Below are 13757 nucleotides of genomic sequence, written 5' to 3'. Positions count from 1 at the left end.
GTGCAGTGGCACAATCATGGCTCACGGCAGCTTTGCCTTGACCTCCAGGGTTCGAACCTCCCACCTCAGCCTTCGGAGTAGCTGGAATCACAGGCACACATCACCGTGCCCAGCTAATGTTTTCGTTTTTTGTAGATATGGGTCTTGCTATATTGCTCAGGCTGGTCTTGAACTCCTGACTCCCTCCCTGGGCTAAAATGATCCTCCCATCTTGGCTCCCCAAAGTGCTCTGATTCCCAGCCAAAAGACATAAAATTTAAAACTGTTATTTCAGACTGTCAGCAGCGAGCATCTCTGGCAGATGATTTTCTTTTGTTTTGAGATGGAGTCTTGCACTGTCACCCAGGCTGGAGTGCAATGGAGCAATCTCAGCTCACTCCAACCTCTGCCTCCCAGGTTGAAGTGATCCTCCTGCCTCAGCCTCCTGAATAGCTGGGATTACAGGCACCTGCCACCACACCTAGCTTTTTTTTTTTTTTTTTTTTTTTTTGTATTTTTAGTAGAGAGGGGGTTTCACTATGTTGGCCAAGCTAGTCTCAAACTCCTGACCTTGTGATCCGCCCTCCTTCGCCTCCCAAAGTGCTGGGATTACAGGCGGGAGCCACTGCGCCTGGTCTGGCAGGTGATTTTCTTTGTGGCAATCACTTTACTTCCAGAATTTTCTCAATATTCATCATATGATTTCTGAAATGTCATTTAAAAATCACAATGTTAAACTTTTGTGCTTACCTTCACGACACTTTTTATTCATCTAACTAGATAATGAAAGAGAAATATAACATTTAGAGAAAAAGGTAAAGTCATTTTTATTTCATACTTTTAAATTCTCCTCTTTAAAACTCTAACAAATGATTCTTGAAAACATTTGCCTATTAGTTGAGGAAGAATCAGCTCCTCCTTGGCAAAATTCAAGGTCAAGTTGAAGGTTAACTTCAGAGGAGGTGCAGGAAACTGAGGCTCGATGAATGAATTGTTAATTCCAGAAGAAAAGGAAAATGTGGAACTGTCCAAGGGATCCAAGTAAATGTGAACCTGATGAGTCAGCCGAAAATTATTTCTGGCTTCTCTACTGGAAGAGGATGTCACGAGTCGCTTTTACACAAAATCTGGCTCAAGGAATACAAGTGGGAGATAGAAAAATGGTTAATGGCAAGGGGTCCAAGTATTGGTTCATCTCTTACTGTGCATTTAGTTCACTTCCCTACCCGGCATCACTGCCTACAGGACAGGATGTGAAGATGTGATGCATGGCACAGCTTTCCAAAGGGCCATTGGGGTTCTAACAAGCTGACACACAAAGCCTTGGCCCACTGCTTGGTAGGCAGCACACAGTGGAGCCACGGCTGCTGCTCTCACATGGTTCAGAGAACTGTATCAACACACGAAGTGCTCCCAATAATCTTTGTTTCTTTCCTGTTTTGCTCTAAATAAACAAGACCTTTTCCTTCCTAAGAAACACAAGTGTTCTAACCTGTAACAGCAAGTTGTGCTCTGGGCCATTTGTCCACATCTGCTATCTGCCAGGTGTACGGTCTCCTCTTGAGTATGTGACGGTGCTCCAGGGCCTCTCTGTTTTTGTTCTCATACATTGTGTCCAAAACTTTGAGACGCATGCTCTGACTTATGAATCTTTCTATTGGAACCATGGAGGCAAGGTCCCAAAAACAAACTATTAAACTAAATAAAGGGTGGTGGTTATTAGGATTAGGAAAGAAATATAATCTGAATTGACATATTTCAAGAACATAAGGGCCACATGGTTTTTACCTTCTAAATCAGTCAACTTATAGACCTAATACAGAAATGCTTTTGAGCAGTTTCTTGAAATCAGGATTTATGCACCCAGGTGCCTCCCACTTCATCCTTAGGCAGCGGGTGCTGGGCATGGGTGGCCCCAGGACCAGGAGGGTGATGGTCAGGGGGCAAGGCTGGCATGATGTAGGGGGGGTGAGGCCCCTGGGACTCATTCCCCTCTTCTCTAAATGGGAAGTAACTACCCATCCGTGGGCTCTGAGGAGACCCATGAGTTTGTTCTGACAAGTGCCTTTCTAGAACATGCTGCTGCCACAGCCCCTCTGCTCTGGTGTGGCAGGTACAATTGCTGAGTTCCAGGAAGGGCTTACTGCCGGGTGCCTCCCACCCTGGCCTCATGTGCTCACTGACCACCCTGCCCACTGGGCAGCAGGTGCCTTAGAGCCCCGGGGAGGCACTACCACCTTCCCAGAGGTGCCTGACATCAGTGGCTGCAGCTCTGTGCTGCTCCAAGGTCCCAAAAGGGTAAGGTGAGGAGCCTATTCTCAAAGGGCTCAAAAGCAGGAGGCAGCGTCCAAAGCCCCCGCCCCCACCCCCTCAGGCGTGTGTGGGGCTAGAGAGGCGTGGACACTCCACGGAGGCAGCAGAAACTCGTGTTGCCCGAATGGGAAACTCAAGCTCAGAGTGGAATAAAGCCTTGCCCAGAACCTGCAGAGCTGCCACACTCTGGGGCAGGGGCCTCTTGTTCACGTTCTCCCCTGTAATTTACAGGGTGGGTTTTGGCTGACTGTGGAAAAAACAGGCAATAATAACCTCATTTTCAGAATTAAGCCAACAGCATCTGTTCTGTGCATGGTAAAAGCGCAAGGACACAAGGCCTGCCCTGTGGGGTGTGGTGCGGGCCTGCACAGCACGTCCTCCCAGCTCTGCTGTGCAGGCCACGCAGGCCACACCAGGCGAGAGCAGGAAGCACCGACAGAGCTAAGACCGAGAAGAAGCAAGGTACCTTTCCCCGCTGGCCTTCCACAGACATCATCATCCATATTAAAATAAGACAATCTGCACAAGAGTCATGGTGCCTGTTGCCTGTTTGTTGCTCAGAAGCCTATGCAGAAGTCAGTGACACTGTTATAAAAAATATGCAGCTGCTTCAGGGATTAATACGTAAAATAATCTTTAACTTATATAAATCAAAACTAAAAGTAGAGGGAAAGAAAGCTAAAAAGCCCATTTAAAAATTCACAGTAAATATTTCCTTATTTTATTGAACAATTAAAAAATCCTAAATTAGTACATATCTGCAAATTTATAAATGGCAATTTCAATGGAAAACAAATTTTTAAGTACCACAAAGCAGACAACAAAAATGTCTCTTTAAAAAATGAACAAGTTGAAATGTATAAGGAAATTTCAGCTCATTTTTTCTTCATTTCCTAGGGGAATGCAACTGTTTTCATGCAAAAGATGGCGCCTCCTCGAACTAGGGGACACGTCAGGCATGGACCACCACGTGGAGAGGGAGGCTAACAGCATCTGCCCACATCCCAGCCGCCCGTGACAGAGTCTTCCATACACGTGGCTCCTAGATGAGCACCAAAGGGAGACCACAGCAGATGGATTCTGCGGACTTGAGAACCAAATCTATACAAATATTTTCAACTCTAAGTCCCCAAGAGAACATTAACATTTTTGTCTATGAAATAATTTTTCCAGCAATGAATTTTTTTGATATTCCACGAACTGGGAGGGAACAAGCATACCTTGAAGACATATGTATTGGCATCAAATGTCACATAAACACACAACAGCTGGGAACACACATGCCATGTATGTCACCATGTGACCACAACCACAGCACATGTGAAGTGCTACAATTACTCCTCAGAGCGGTGGAACGGCAGAGGAGCTTGCATGAAAAATCAGAACATACCCGTACACCAAAGCAATTCAAAAGGACCAAGTCACCCTCAGCAAAATGACAATAATGGGAATGACTTAACCGACAGGTTTAAGTTTTTCATACTAAACTCTTTTTTTTGGTGTGCTATTGTCCGTCCCTCAATCAACAGTACTAATTTAAAAATGTGTGTTAACTGGAGCAGATAATCCTAATCTAATTCCATATTTAGAGAATCTCTTGGTAATATTAAAAAGGCACATATCAATACCTAGTGATTTGAAAAATTACATAGCATACGCTATTACATATTTTTCGTGTAGTCAGTTGTATTAACATATAACTGTGCTACTGTTAGACTTGAAATATTTATACATTGGCCTACATAAAGTACCTGGACTTTTGGAAACTTAAATACAAAAACAGTTTGACAGCTAATAAAAATAAATATTCTACCTAAAGCAGAGTATATCATTAGTGGTGGACTTCATGGGTCCAACAGGCACTGTCTGCTGGTGGACTCTCATTGACGGAGACTGCTGCAGGACTGTGTCCCCTCTGAGTAGACACACCTGGCTATGACGGTGACCCACGGGTAAGTCCTCCTGGGAGCTACCAGTGCAGCCCCTGATGCGCCCTGCCTGAGACTGCAGGCGGAGGATGACAACTGTGCGGCTTTAAGGTTCTGGATGTAACTGAGGAGATCAATAGATTGAGAGAGAACTGTCAGCATTCTGCAGGCACTTTCACCTCCACACTCTCAGTGAGCTGTATCCAGACACTTCCAGGAGTGCTGGGTCAAATCTGCATACTTCTTTCAATTTCAGGGTTTATCAGGCCACACCTCTCAGGCTGTGCACTACCCAACACTGGCTTGAGGAAGAGCCACACAGCACAAAGCAGAAACAAAAGCAGGGCCCAGTGCTGCCGTAGGGCACTATGGCCTCAGGCTGACCTGCTCTGGGAGTTTCGCTATTTAACCACTGTAAACTGTCTTGTTAAGGTGGAGAAGAGCAATGTCAGTGCCTCACTAAATGTTACAAGTGGAAAGACAGAATCTGTAGTGGGAAACGTCTTCCTTACAGTTCTAAAGCCATGCTGCCTACACGCTTGCCTTCCCTTCCGTTTCTAAATCCCCTCTGGGTGGACATTACAACCCACTCAAAAGAGAAAGGGGTAAGAGGGCCGTGAGCAGTAACTCGGAAGAAAGCCTTGATTTTTTTTTTGTTTTTTTTGAGACAGGGACTCACTCTAGCACCCAAGCTCATGCCTGCACTTCCAGCGCTTCGGGAGGCTGAGACAGGAGGACTGCTTGAGCCCAGGAGTTCAAGACCATCCTGGGCAACATGGAGAGAACCCTTCTCCACAAAAATGTTTAAAAAATTAGCTGGCGCAGTGGTGTGCGCCTGCAGTCCTAGCTACTCTGGAGGCTGAGGTGGGGGAATGGCTTGAGCCCAGGAGGTTGAGGCTGCAGTGAGATGTGACTGCGCCACCATACTACAGCCTGGGTGACAGGAGTGAGACCCTGTCTCTGAAACAGTAATAATAAAATACTTTAGCAACAAAATACCCAAGGAAAGAAGACAGGCACAGCTGGAGCAAGCATGGTCAAGTGTGGGTAACACTGAATTTGAGGTGATGTGGGTTCCTTATATTCCTGCTTTGTATATTTTGAAAACTTCCTAAATAAAAAACTAAAGAATTATCTCTAGAAAGTGAGGTTCCATTAACACAAACCAAAAACAACAAGATCTATTTTATAGGAGGCCTAGTAGAAGATGCCTGAGAACAAAATTTATTCAGAATCTCGCACATGAGCGAGTGATGAGATACCTCTGCCGGGGCGGGGCATGATCCCACTCCTTAGGAAGGAACATTCCAGCTTCCACAGCATTAGCTTCACCAGGGAGCGGCCACCCCTGCCCACAGCAGTGCTAGCTCAAAACCACCCAAACCTAACCTGCTGTCTAGACGCCAGGGTGGGTTCCCTTAAAAACAAAAAGACAACTTTGTTAGTTCACAGCATCAACAAGGACCGTCGTCAGGCAACACTAATGAAGGGGAGAGGAACCATCAGCTACCACATGAATACTAAGGTTTAGGAAAACGTTTTAAATGTAATCTATGCTCATTTCTCCCCACCACACAAATCCCAGGTTTATTTTTGGAGTGACAGTAAGAAAAGCAGAACCCCTCCAACAGTCCCGTCCTGACCTCAGGTTCACTGCTGCGCTTCTGTCTGTCACAACATTTTCACAGGTATTTGTTAGCCAATGTAGAAAGCTGTGCCCAGTGGCCCCTAAAGCATTAAGAAGGCAGGTCTGAATTGCCAGGGACAGAATGAACAACAACTATACAGACTGAAAGTTCTAGCTGCATAAGCAAAATGATGAGACTGCTGTTTAGGTATAACAAAGCTACAAAAATGGGAAACTGCCTGATGTGGTTAGCCACAAAACCCCGATGGCATCCAGGCAACACTGACGAGAAAAGGAAAACCAGCCCTTGCAAGATGCCCTCAATGGCTCAGACACCTGAGCCACGTGGTCCCTGTGCAATCACAGTAAATCCATCCAGGCAAAACATCAGAGATCTTACAATGTGAACAGGAATGAAATGTAAAGTTTCCACAAGACATTCTGGGAAGAGAATTAAACTTTAAATGTGGTATTGCACTACTAGGTAAGATCAGAAAAGAAAAACAACAAAAACCCCAACCCTATCTGTGGACTTGACAAATTCAACACTGTCATCTAGGGCTGGCCTGAGACCGGCACTTGTGGGTGCTGAGCTGCATGGCAGTGGTTGCCCCATGACGTCCCTGGATGGACCTACCCATTCTGTGCCACAAACATCAGCCTTGACTTTCATGGTGGTTTAGACTGAGAAGCTCTCCATGTGGTACCCAGCAGGGCCCATGGCACCTGGTATGTGTTTACGGGTACACTGGATGGGTTGGCAGGGCCACCTTGGCACACCTGCCCTTGGGGCCCTTCCCACTGTCCTGGAACAGAATGATGCCCATGGTGTGTCTGGTTCTGCTTTTTTTTGCAACCATATATCTTCTAATTCCCAATTAAGCTGAAGAAAAGAAAACAGCTCAAACTTACGTAAGTGCATTTTAAACCAATGCCTCTCCAAGACCACTATCTACACACAGCACTATTTCTGGGTCTTAAGTCAATAATGAGGCAGTAGCTCTTTGACGCCTTTAAAAAAAAATTGAAAAAAAAAAAAATGACACGGTGTCTTTGGCACTGGGACAGTTCCAGGCACCCCCTCACCCCCAACCCCAGTGCAATGGATGACTATCCCCCCAAAGTCCCAGTGGGACTCTTTTTCTCCACTTGTCTGTGCAAAAGGGTTGCTGAAGAAAAGGTTAACGTCTACGGGGGCCTTTACGGTCTCAGAGTCTCACAAGTTTGACCACAGCACACAGGAGGCCATGGCCTATGGCCATCTTTCCCAGGGTTAGGGCTGTAGAAGCATACTCAAGGTTTTGTGTAGCGTGGTGGCTGGACAAGTGAGACAAAACCTGTGTCCTAGTTAATTATAGGCAACAGGGCTCATCTTCAAAAGCAGCATCAATAGTGTAATACACATATTCTACTGAAGATCAACATGAACAGAATTGTGTAACATTCAGAATGTATAGCACCAGTTCTTACTTGAATCAAAGCATATGTCAAAAAACATAAGCTACAAAGACCAATTTATCGGTCCTCTAGGAGGACTGGCTGGAGTACTCAGATCTAAGACTGGAGGCACAGCTTTAACGTCATTCCAAGTGAAAGGTCAAATTTTTTGACATTCAAAAAAGTAAAATAAATCAGGAAATTAAAAAAAAATTGAATATCTATCCATGAAATGAAAGTCACTTTCTATGTTTAAACCAAACAATTCTGAGCTCTAAACTACACAGCGTGGGTGAGTGGGTTGCCTTGTAAAGGAACCCAGAGTGGTCAAGATGGGTTTTTATCTATTTGCTCTCCGGAGTCAAATTCTTTAAATTGTTCTGTAAATCAAAAGGGACTCTTTCTCCACTTGTCTGTGCAAAAGGGTTGCTGAAGAAAAGGCTTATGTCTAGGGGGGCCTCGGTTTCAGAGTCCCATGAGTCTGACTCTGTGCTGCTGGAGTCCTCAGCCGTCGTGGGTGGGTAGCTGAGCTGCTCTAACTGGTCGATGATGTCAGAGAACTGGAAGGCCGAGCTGGACTCGGAGCGGACTGAGTAGGCTGGGAAGTTGACCATGGAGCTGGCCTCAGATTGATTGGCTGAGCTGCATGTGTGCACAGACAGCCCACCACGTAGCGGCATGTTATTGAGGGAGCTGTTTTCAGACTGGCTGTTCCTCAGTGAGCTGGTCTCAGAAGGACCCAGCAGGCGCTGCATCCGGCTGGCCTGCGCCTTCACCTCAAATAGCTCCGAGGTGTCTGAGGGGTGGGCGTTCCCATTGAAGTCACTTTCCTCCTCAAATGCAAAATCGTCTTCTGTGTTCATATCTACTGCCTCAGTGGAGTACCTGTCTGGGCTGGACTGAGCAGACCCTGGAAGCTCACACAAAGGAGAAGAGGCCTGAGGTTCCTGTGGGACTACAGAGCCATAAGGAAAAGAAAATGCCTCGGAGCCTCCAGCAAAGAAGGAGATGTCTGCTGGGTCATCATCTATGAACTCCTCAGATACCTGCAGCTGGGCATTTGTCAATGTGAAAGCAGGGGCCCCCCCACGACACTGCCGGTCACACCGGTGCTCCCCACTGGAAGGAAATGAGCCTGTGGTAAAGTCATCCCCACCATTGTCATTTTTACAAGCAGCTCTGAGCTCCCTCCCGGCCCTCCCTGTGTCTAGGTCTAAGGCACTGAAACTCTGCCCCTCAGCACAGACAGAACCACAGCTGCTCACAACATGACAAAACCCGACACCTGGACCAGGCTGGAGTACGGGGGGCCCGAGGGGCTGGGCCGATGGTGTGTCGGGGCCTCCAGCCACTGCTCCACTGCTCCTCTCTGCAGCTGGACTCTTGACGTAGGAAACCTGGGGATCTGTGAGGGAGCTGCTGCTGCCCGTAAACTCTGGCAGGCCAGCGGGGACCAGAGTGGAGGGAGAGAGCGAGTAAAAGGCATTTGCTGAAGATGGGGAGGCAGGAGTCCTCAATCCCTCGGGGAAGGAGACACTCTGGGAATCAAAGTTAAGAAAAGAAAAAAAGGATATAAAATTACAAATTACCACTAGAAGTTGCAAAGCCACCTGGCCTAACTTAGGGCATCCACACATTTCTATCACAGCTTTCATGAAAATGGGCAATTCACTAGACTTTCCCTTGTAGAACTGAAGATTTGTAAAAGTAGCATTGCAAATCAACCCAGGATCGTCTGTTTACAAACCCTTACAATTCCATTTTTTTCTCTTATGACATGAAATATCTACAACAAAGAAAAGTTTTTAAAATTAAATTACAATTTTTAATTTTTTTAGAGAAATTTTTAATTTTTTTAGAGACAGGGTCTTGCTCTGTTGCCCAGGGGGGAGTGCAGTGGTGCCATCATAGTTCAAACTCCTGGCCTCAAGTGATCCACCCATCTTGGCCTTCCAACATGCTGGGATTACAGGTACATGCCACCATGCCTGGCCAAGAAAACCTCCATCTTGCAGAACCTAATGACACGTGGTCCACGTCTTCCTGGAATCCCCTGTTACCAGGAGATTAATAGTTTTGTTGAGGGGTAAAATACAGCTGGAGAGGGAGTGAACCATTCCACTCAGCCAATAGAACCCTAAACCACAGTACTGACAGATGAGTAACAAGTCCAAGTTCTACAGTAATGCGCACTCATCTGTCAGAGATGTATCGTCACCAGGGAGTTAGGACACACACCAATCCACTCATACATGTAAGGGAAGGTTGAGGGTCACTGCCTAGGATGCCCTTTGCCAATGGGAGTGGCACAAGAGTCTTGGGGTCTTCCAAAAGCACTGGAGTGGCCACAAGTCTGAGGGAGAAGCAGCTCCCAAGCAGGATGAGGAAATACTGAGGGGCCAGGACCAGATGTCCAGTGGCTATGTTGCATCACCTGCTACTCCACAGGTGCCCTAACACATCCTCCCCTCATGGTTCCACACACAAGGACACGGCTGAACTCCCTCTACTCGCTAAGTGTCACTCCTCGTGTGCTATCATGGGATGCAGTCACGCTTTGAGAACATCCCTTACTATATATACACACGCCACATCGTTAAGAGTGTGGTCAGACCAAAATATAACCAAACACAACTGAATAACTTTTTGTGCAATATGTACACAGGCAATATACACATGCATGTGTTACCATATGTAAAAGGTGCAAACACAACCGCACAAGGCTTAGTTACTAGGTTTTCAGAAACAAAACAGTAGGCCACGGTCCGTAAGATTAACCTATTTTCAAATGCTGATCTTATCATGTCTCAATTATTCAACCATATTCAATATTCTCATGTGGCTTTTAAAATGGAATGGAAGAAAATTGAAAGCATAAAGGTTTTATTTATTTATTTTTGAGATGAAGTTTCACTCTTGTCACTCAGGCTGGAGTGCAATGTGCCATCTTGGCTCACTGCAACCTCCACCTCTCAGGTTCAAGCAATTCTCCTGCCTCAGCCTCCCGAGTAGCTGGGATTATAGGCATCTACCACCATGCCTCACTAATTTTTGTATTTTATTAAACCTGGGGTTTCACCATGTTGGCCAAGCTGGTCTCGAACTCTTGACCTCAGGAAATCTGCCCGCCTTGACCTCCCAAAGTGCTGGTATTACAGCTGTTGAGTCACTGCGCCCGTCCTTAAAGGGAACTTTTAGATGATTCTTATTTTGACATTAAATTCTTTTGAAGGCCGGGCATGGTGGCTCATGCCTGTAATCCCAGCACTTTGGGAGGCCGAGTCGGGTGGATCATGAGTTCAGGAGATCAAGACCATCCTGGCTAACATGGTGAAACCCTCTCTCCAAAAAATACAAAAAATCAGCCAGGCGTGGTGGCGGGCACCTGTAGTCCCAGCCACTTGGGAGGCTGAGGCAGGAGAATCACTTGAACCCGGGAGGCGGAGGTTGCAATGAACCAAGATCGCACCACTGCACTCCAGCCTGGGCGACAGAGCGAGACTCCGTCTCAAAAAAAAAAAAAAAAATTCTAACTTTGTGGTTGGGTATGGTGGCTCATGCCTGTAATGCCAACATTTTGGGAGGCTGAGGCAGAAGGATCACTTGAGCCCAGGAGTTTGAGACCAGCCTGGGTGACATGGTGAGACTCTGTCTCTACAAAAAAAAAATACAAAATTAGCTGGGTGTGGCGCCATGTGCCTGTAGTCTCAGCTACTTGGGAGGCTGAGGTGGAAGGATCACTAGAGCCTGGGAGGTTGAGGCTGCAACGAGCTGCGATCATGCAGCCAAGATGATAGAGTGAGACCCTGCCTCCAAAAAAAAGGAAAAAAAATCAAACTTTGTAAAGGAACAATTGAAAATATATTTCCTTTTAATTTCAATTAAATTAACAAGAAATTTCTAAAGAGGAAACATATCTAAAATTGTTGGCTGGGCACGGTGGCTCACACCTATAATCCCAGCACTTTGGGACACTGAGCCGGGTGGATCATGAGATCAGGAGATCGAGATCATCCTGGCTAACACGGTGAAACCTCATCTCCACTAAAAAATACAAAAAAAAATTAGCCAGGTGTGGTGGCGGGCACCTGTAGTCCCTGCTACTTCGGAGGCTGAGGCAGGAGAATGGTGTGAACCCAGGAGGCGGAGCTTGCAGTGAGCCAAGATAGCGCCACTGCACTCCAGCCTGGGCGACAGAGTGAGACTCCGTCTCAAAAAAAAAAAAAAAAAAAAGAGTTTAAGAAGGTTTTCATGTACCCATGAAAAAAACTGGGACCCCATGAGCTTTTTTTTTGAGACATTCTCACCCTGTTATCTAGTCTGGGGTGCAGTGGTACAATTGTGGCTCACTGCAGCCTTGAACTCCTGGGCTCAAGTGATCCTCATACCTCAGCCTCCCAAGTAGCTGGGACTATAGTTCGGTGCCACCACACCTGGCTAATTTTAAAAAAATCTTCAGATAGATGGGTCTCACTATGTTGTCCAGGCTGGTCTCAAACTCCTGGCTTCAAGCAATCCTCCAGCCTCAGCCTCTTGAGTAGTTGGGATTAAGGGTGTGAGCCACTGTGCCCAGTTCACATGACCTTTAATATAATGAGGTGCAAGTGTAGCTTCTGAAGTGCTATGACAGTATAAATGACAAACCATTAAAAAAATTGACACTGTACAGAGATAAAAGTTATAAATATGAAACTGTAGCACCATGAAGAAAAAGTTATGATATGTTATATAAAAATAGCAAGATTCTGACTAGGCACGGTGGCACATGCCTATAATCCAAGCACTTTGGGAGGCCAAGGCAGGTGTATTACTTGAGGCCAGGAGTTCGAGACCAGCCTGGCCAACATGGTGAAACCACGTCTCTACTAAAAAACACAAAAATAAGCCAGGCGGCTGGGCATGGTGGCTCACGCCTGTATTCCCAGCACTTTGGGAGGCCGAGGCAGGCAGATCATGAGGTCAGGAGATCAAGACCATCCTGGCTAACACAGTGAAACGCCGTCTCTACTAAAAATACAAAAAAATTAGTCGGGCGTGGTGGCGGGCGCCTGCAGTCCCAGCTACTTGGGAAACTGAGGCAGGTGAATGGTGTGAACGTGGGAGGTGGAGCTTGCAGTGAGCCGAGATCGCACCACTGTACTCCAGCCTGGGCTACAGAGCAAGACTCTGCCTCAAAAAAAAAAAAAAAAAAAAAAAAATATATATATATATATATATATATATATGCTGATATATATGATGTATATCATATATGATATATATGATGTATATGATGTATACCATGTATATGATGTATATGATGTATATCATATATATGATGATGTATATGTGTGTCATGTATATGATGTATGTCATATATATGATGATGTATATGATGTATGTCATATATATGATGATGTATATGATATATATATATATATATTATATATATATATCAGCCAGGCACGGTGGTGTGTGCCTGTAATCACAGCTACTTGGGAGGCTGAGGAACGAGAATCACTTGAACCCAGGAAGCAGAGGTTGCAGTGAGCCTAGATCATGCCACTGCACTCCAGCCTGGGCAAGAGAGTAAGACTCTGTCTGGGAAAACAAAACAAAACAAAACATGCAAGATTCAATGTAAAAATATGCTTGCGTGTGGAAGTTAACATGCCAACATAAAAATGGGAAGGGACTGTAGTGAAGTAGACCGAAACACGAGAAGGTTGCTGATGTCCCATCACAGTGGCACGGAACAGCTGTTGTCACATTCTGGGACATTCCTGTCAAATGTTTTTGTATGAAGTGTTTGTGCGAGCTGGTGTATCTTTGTTTTGATATAGTTGCAATCATGCCAAAGACACAGAGATATAAATTTGTTTCCTGCTTTTCATTTGTAACATAACAGCAAGAATTTCCCCATTTTGCTACATACTCTTTTTAAGCCATCCTTTTAGTAGTTAACAAAAAATCCTACTAAGTGAATACAGCTAAAAACGTAGTTAGTAAGTCATCTGGCACAGATGAGAGTTGTCAGGATTTTGTGGTGTATTACACACAACACTATGATGCACATCTCAACATACAGGCTTTGTCTCTCTTTTTTGAGATGGGATCTTGCCCTGTCATCCAGGCTGGAGTGTAGTGGCACTATCTTGGCTCACTGCAGCCCGGACTTCCTGGGCTCAAGCCATTCTTCCACCTCAGCTCCCTGAGTAGCTGAGACCACCCGTGTGCCACCATCATGCTCGGCTAATTTTTGTATTTTTTGTAGAGACAAGGTTTCGCCATGTTGCCCAGGCTGGTCTCGAATTCCTGGACTTAAGCAATCCTCCTGCCTTGGCCTCCCAAGGTGCTGGGATTACAGGCATGAGCCACTGCCCTGCTGGTTTTCTATTTAGGACTCCTTTCTGGAAACAGAGTCCCAGAATTAGAATTGCTGCATTAAATAATATGATTAATTTTAAGACTCTTGTTACAATACTGACAGACTG

General features: G+C 45.7%; 1 protein-coding gene across 5 annotated transcripts in view; it reads right to left on the bottom strand.

The window, feature by feature from the left end:
* FARP2 (FERM, ARH/RhoGEF and pleckstrin domain protein 2) overlaps positions 1-13757 on the bottom strand; it is a 141068-nt gene that overhangs the window by 45151 nt on the left and 82160 nt on the right. For all 5 annotated transcript variants that reach the window (XR_004027910.1, XM_030803359.1, XM_030803361.1 and 2 more), the window contains exon 13: positions 8570-8822. Coding sequence is in view for 4 of the 5 variants with exons in the window: in XM_030803359.1 (XP_030659219.1) it covers positions 8570-8822 (253 nt within the window). In the remaining variant the exon portion in view is untranslated. The remainder of the gene's footprint in view (positions 1-8569; positions 8823-13757) is intronic.

The sequence above is a fragment of the Nomascus leucogenys genome, chromosome 22a, assembly GCF_006542625.1.
Source record: "Nomascus leucogenys isolate Asia chromosome 22a, Asia_NLE_v1, whole genome shotgun sequence".
NCBI classification, from domain to species: domain Eukaryota; kingdom Metazoa; phylum Chordata; class Mammalia; order Primates; family Hylobatidae; genus Nomascus; species Nomascus leucogenys.
Note: the sequence above shows the minus strand (reverse complement) of the source record. Positions and strands in the feature narration are given on the sequence as shown.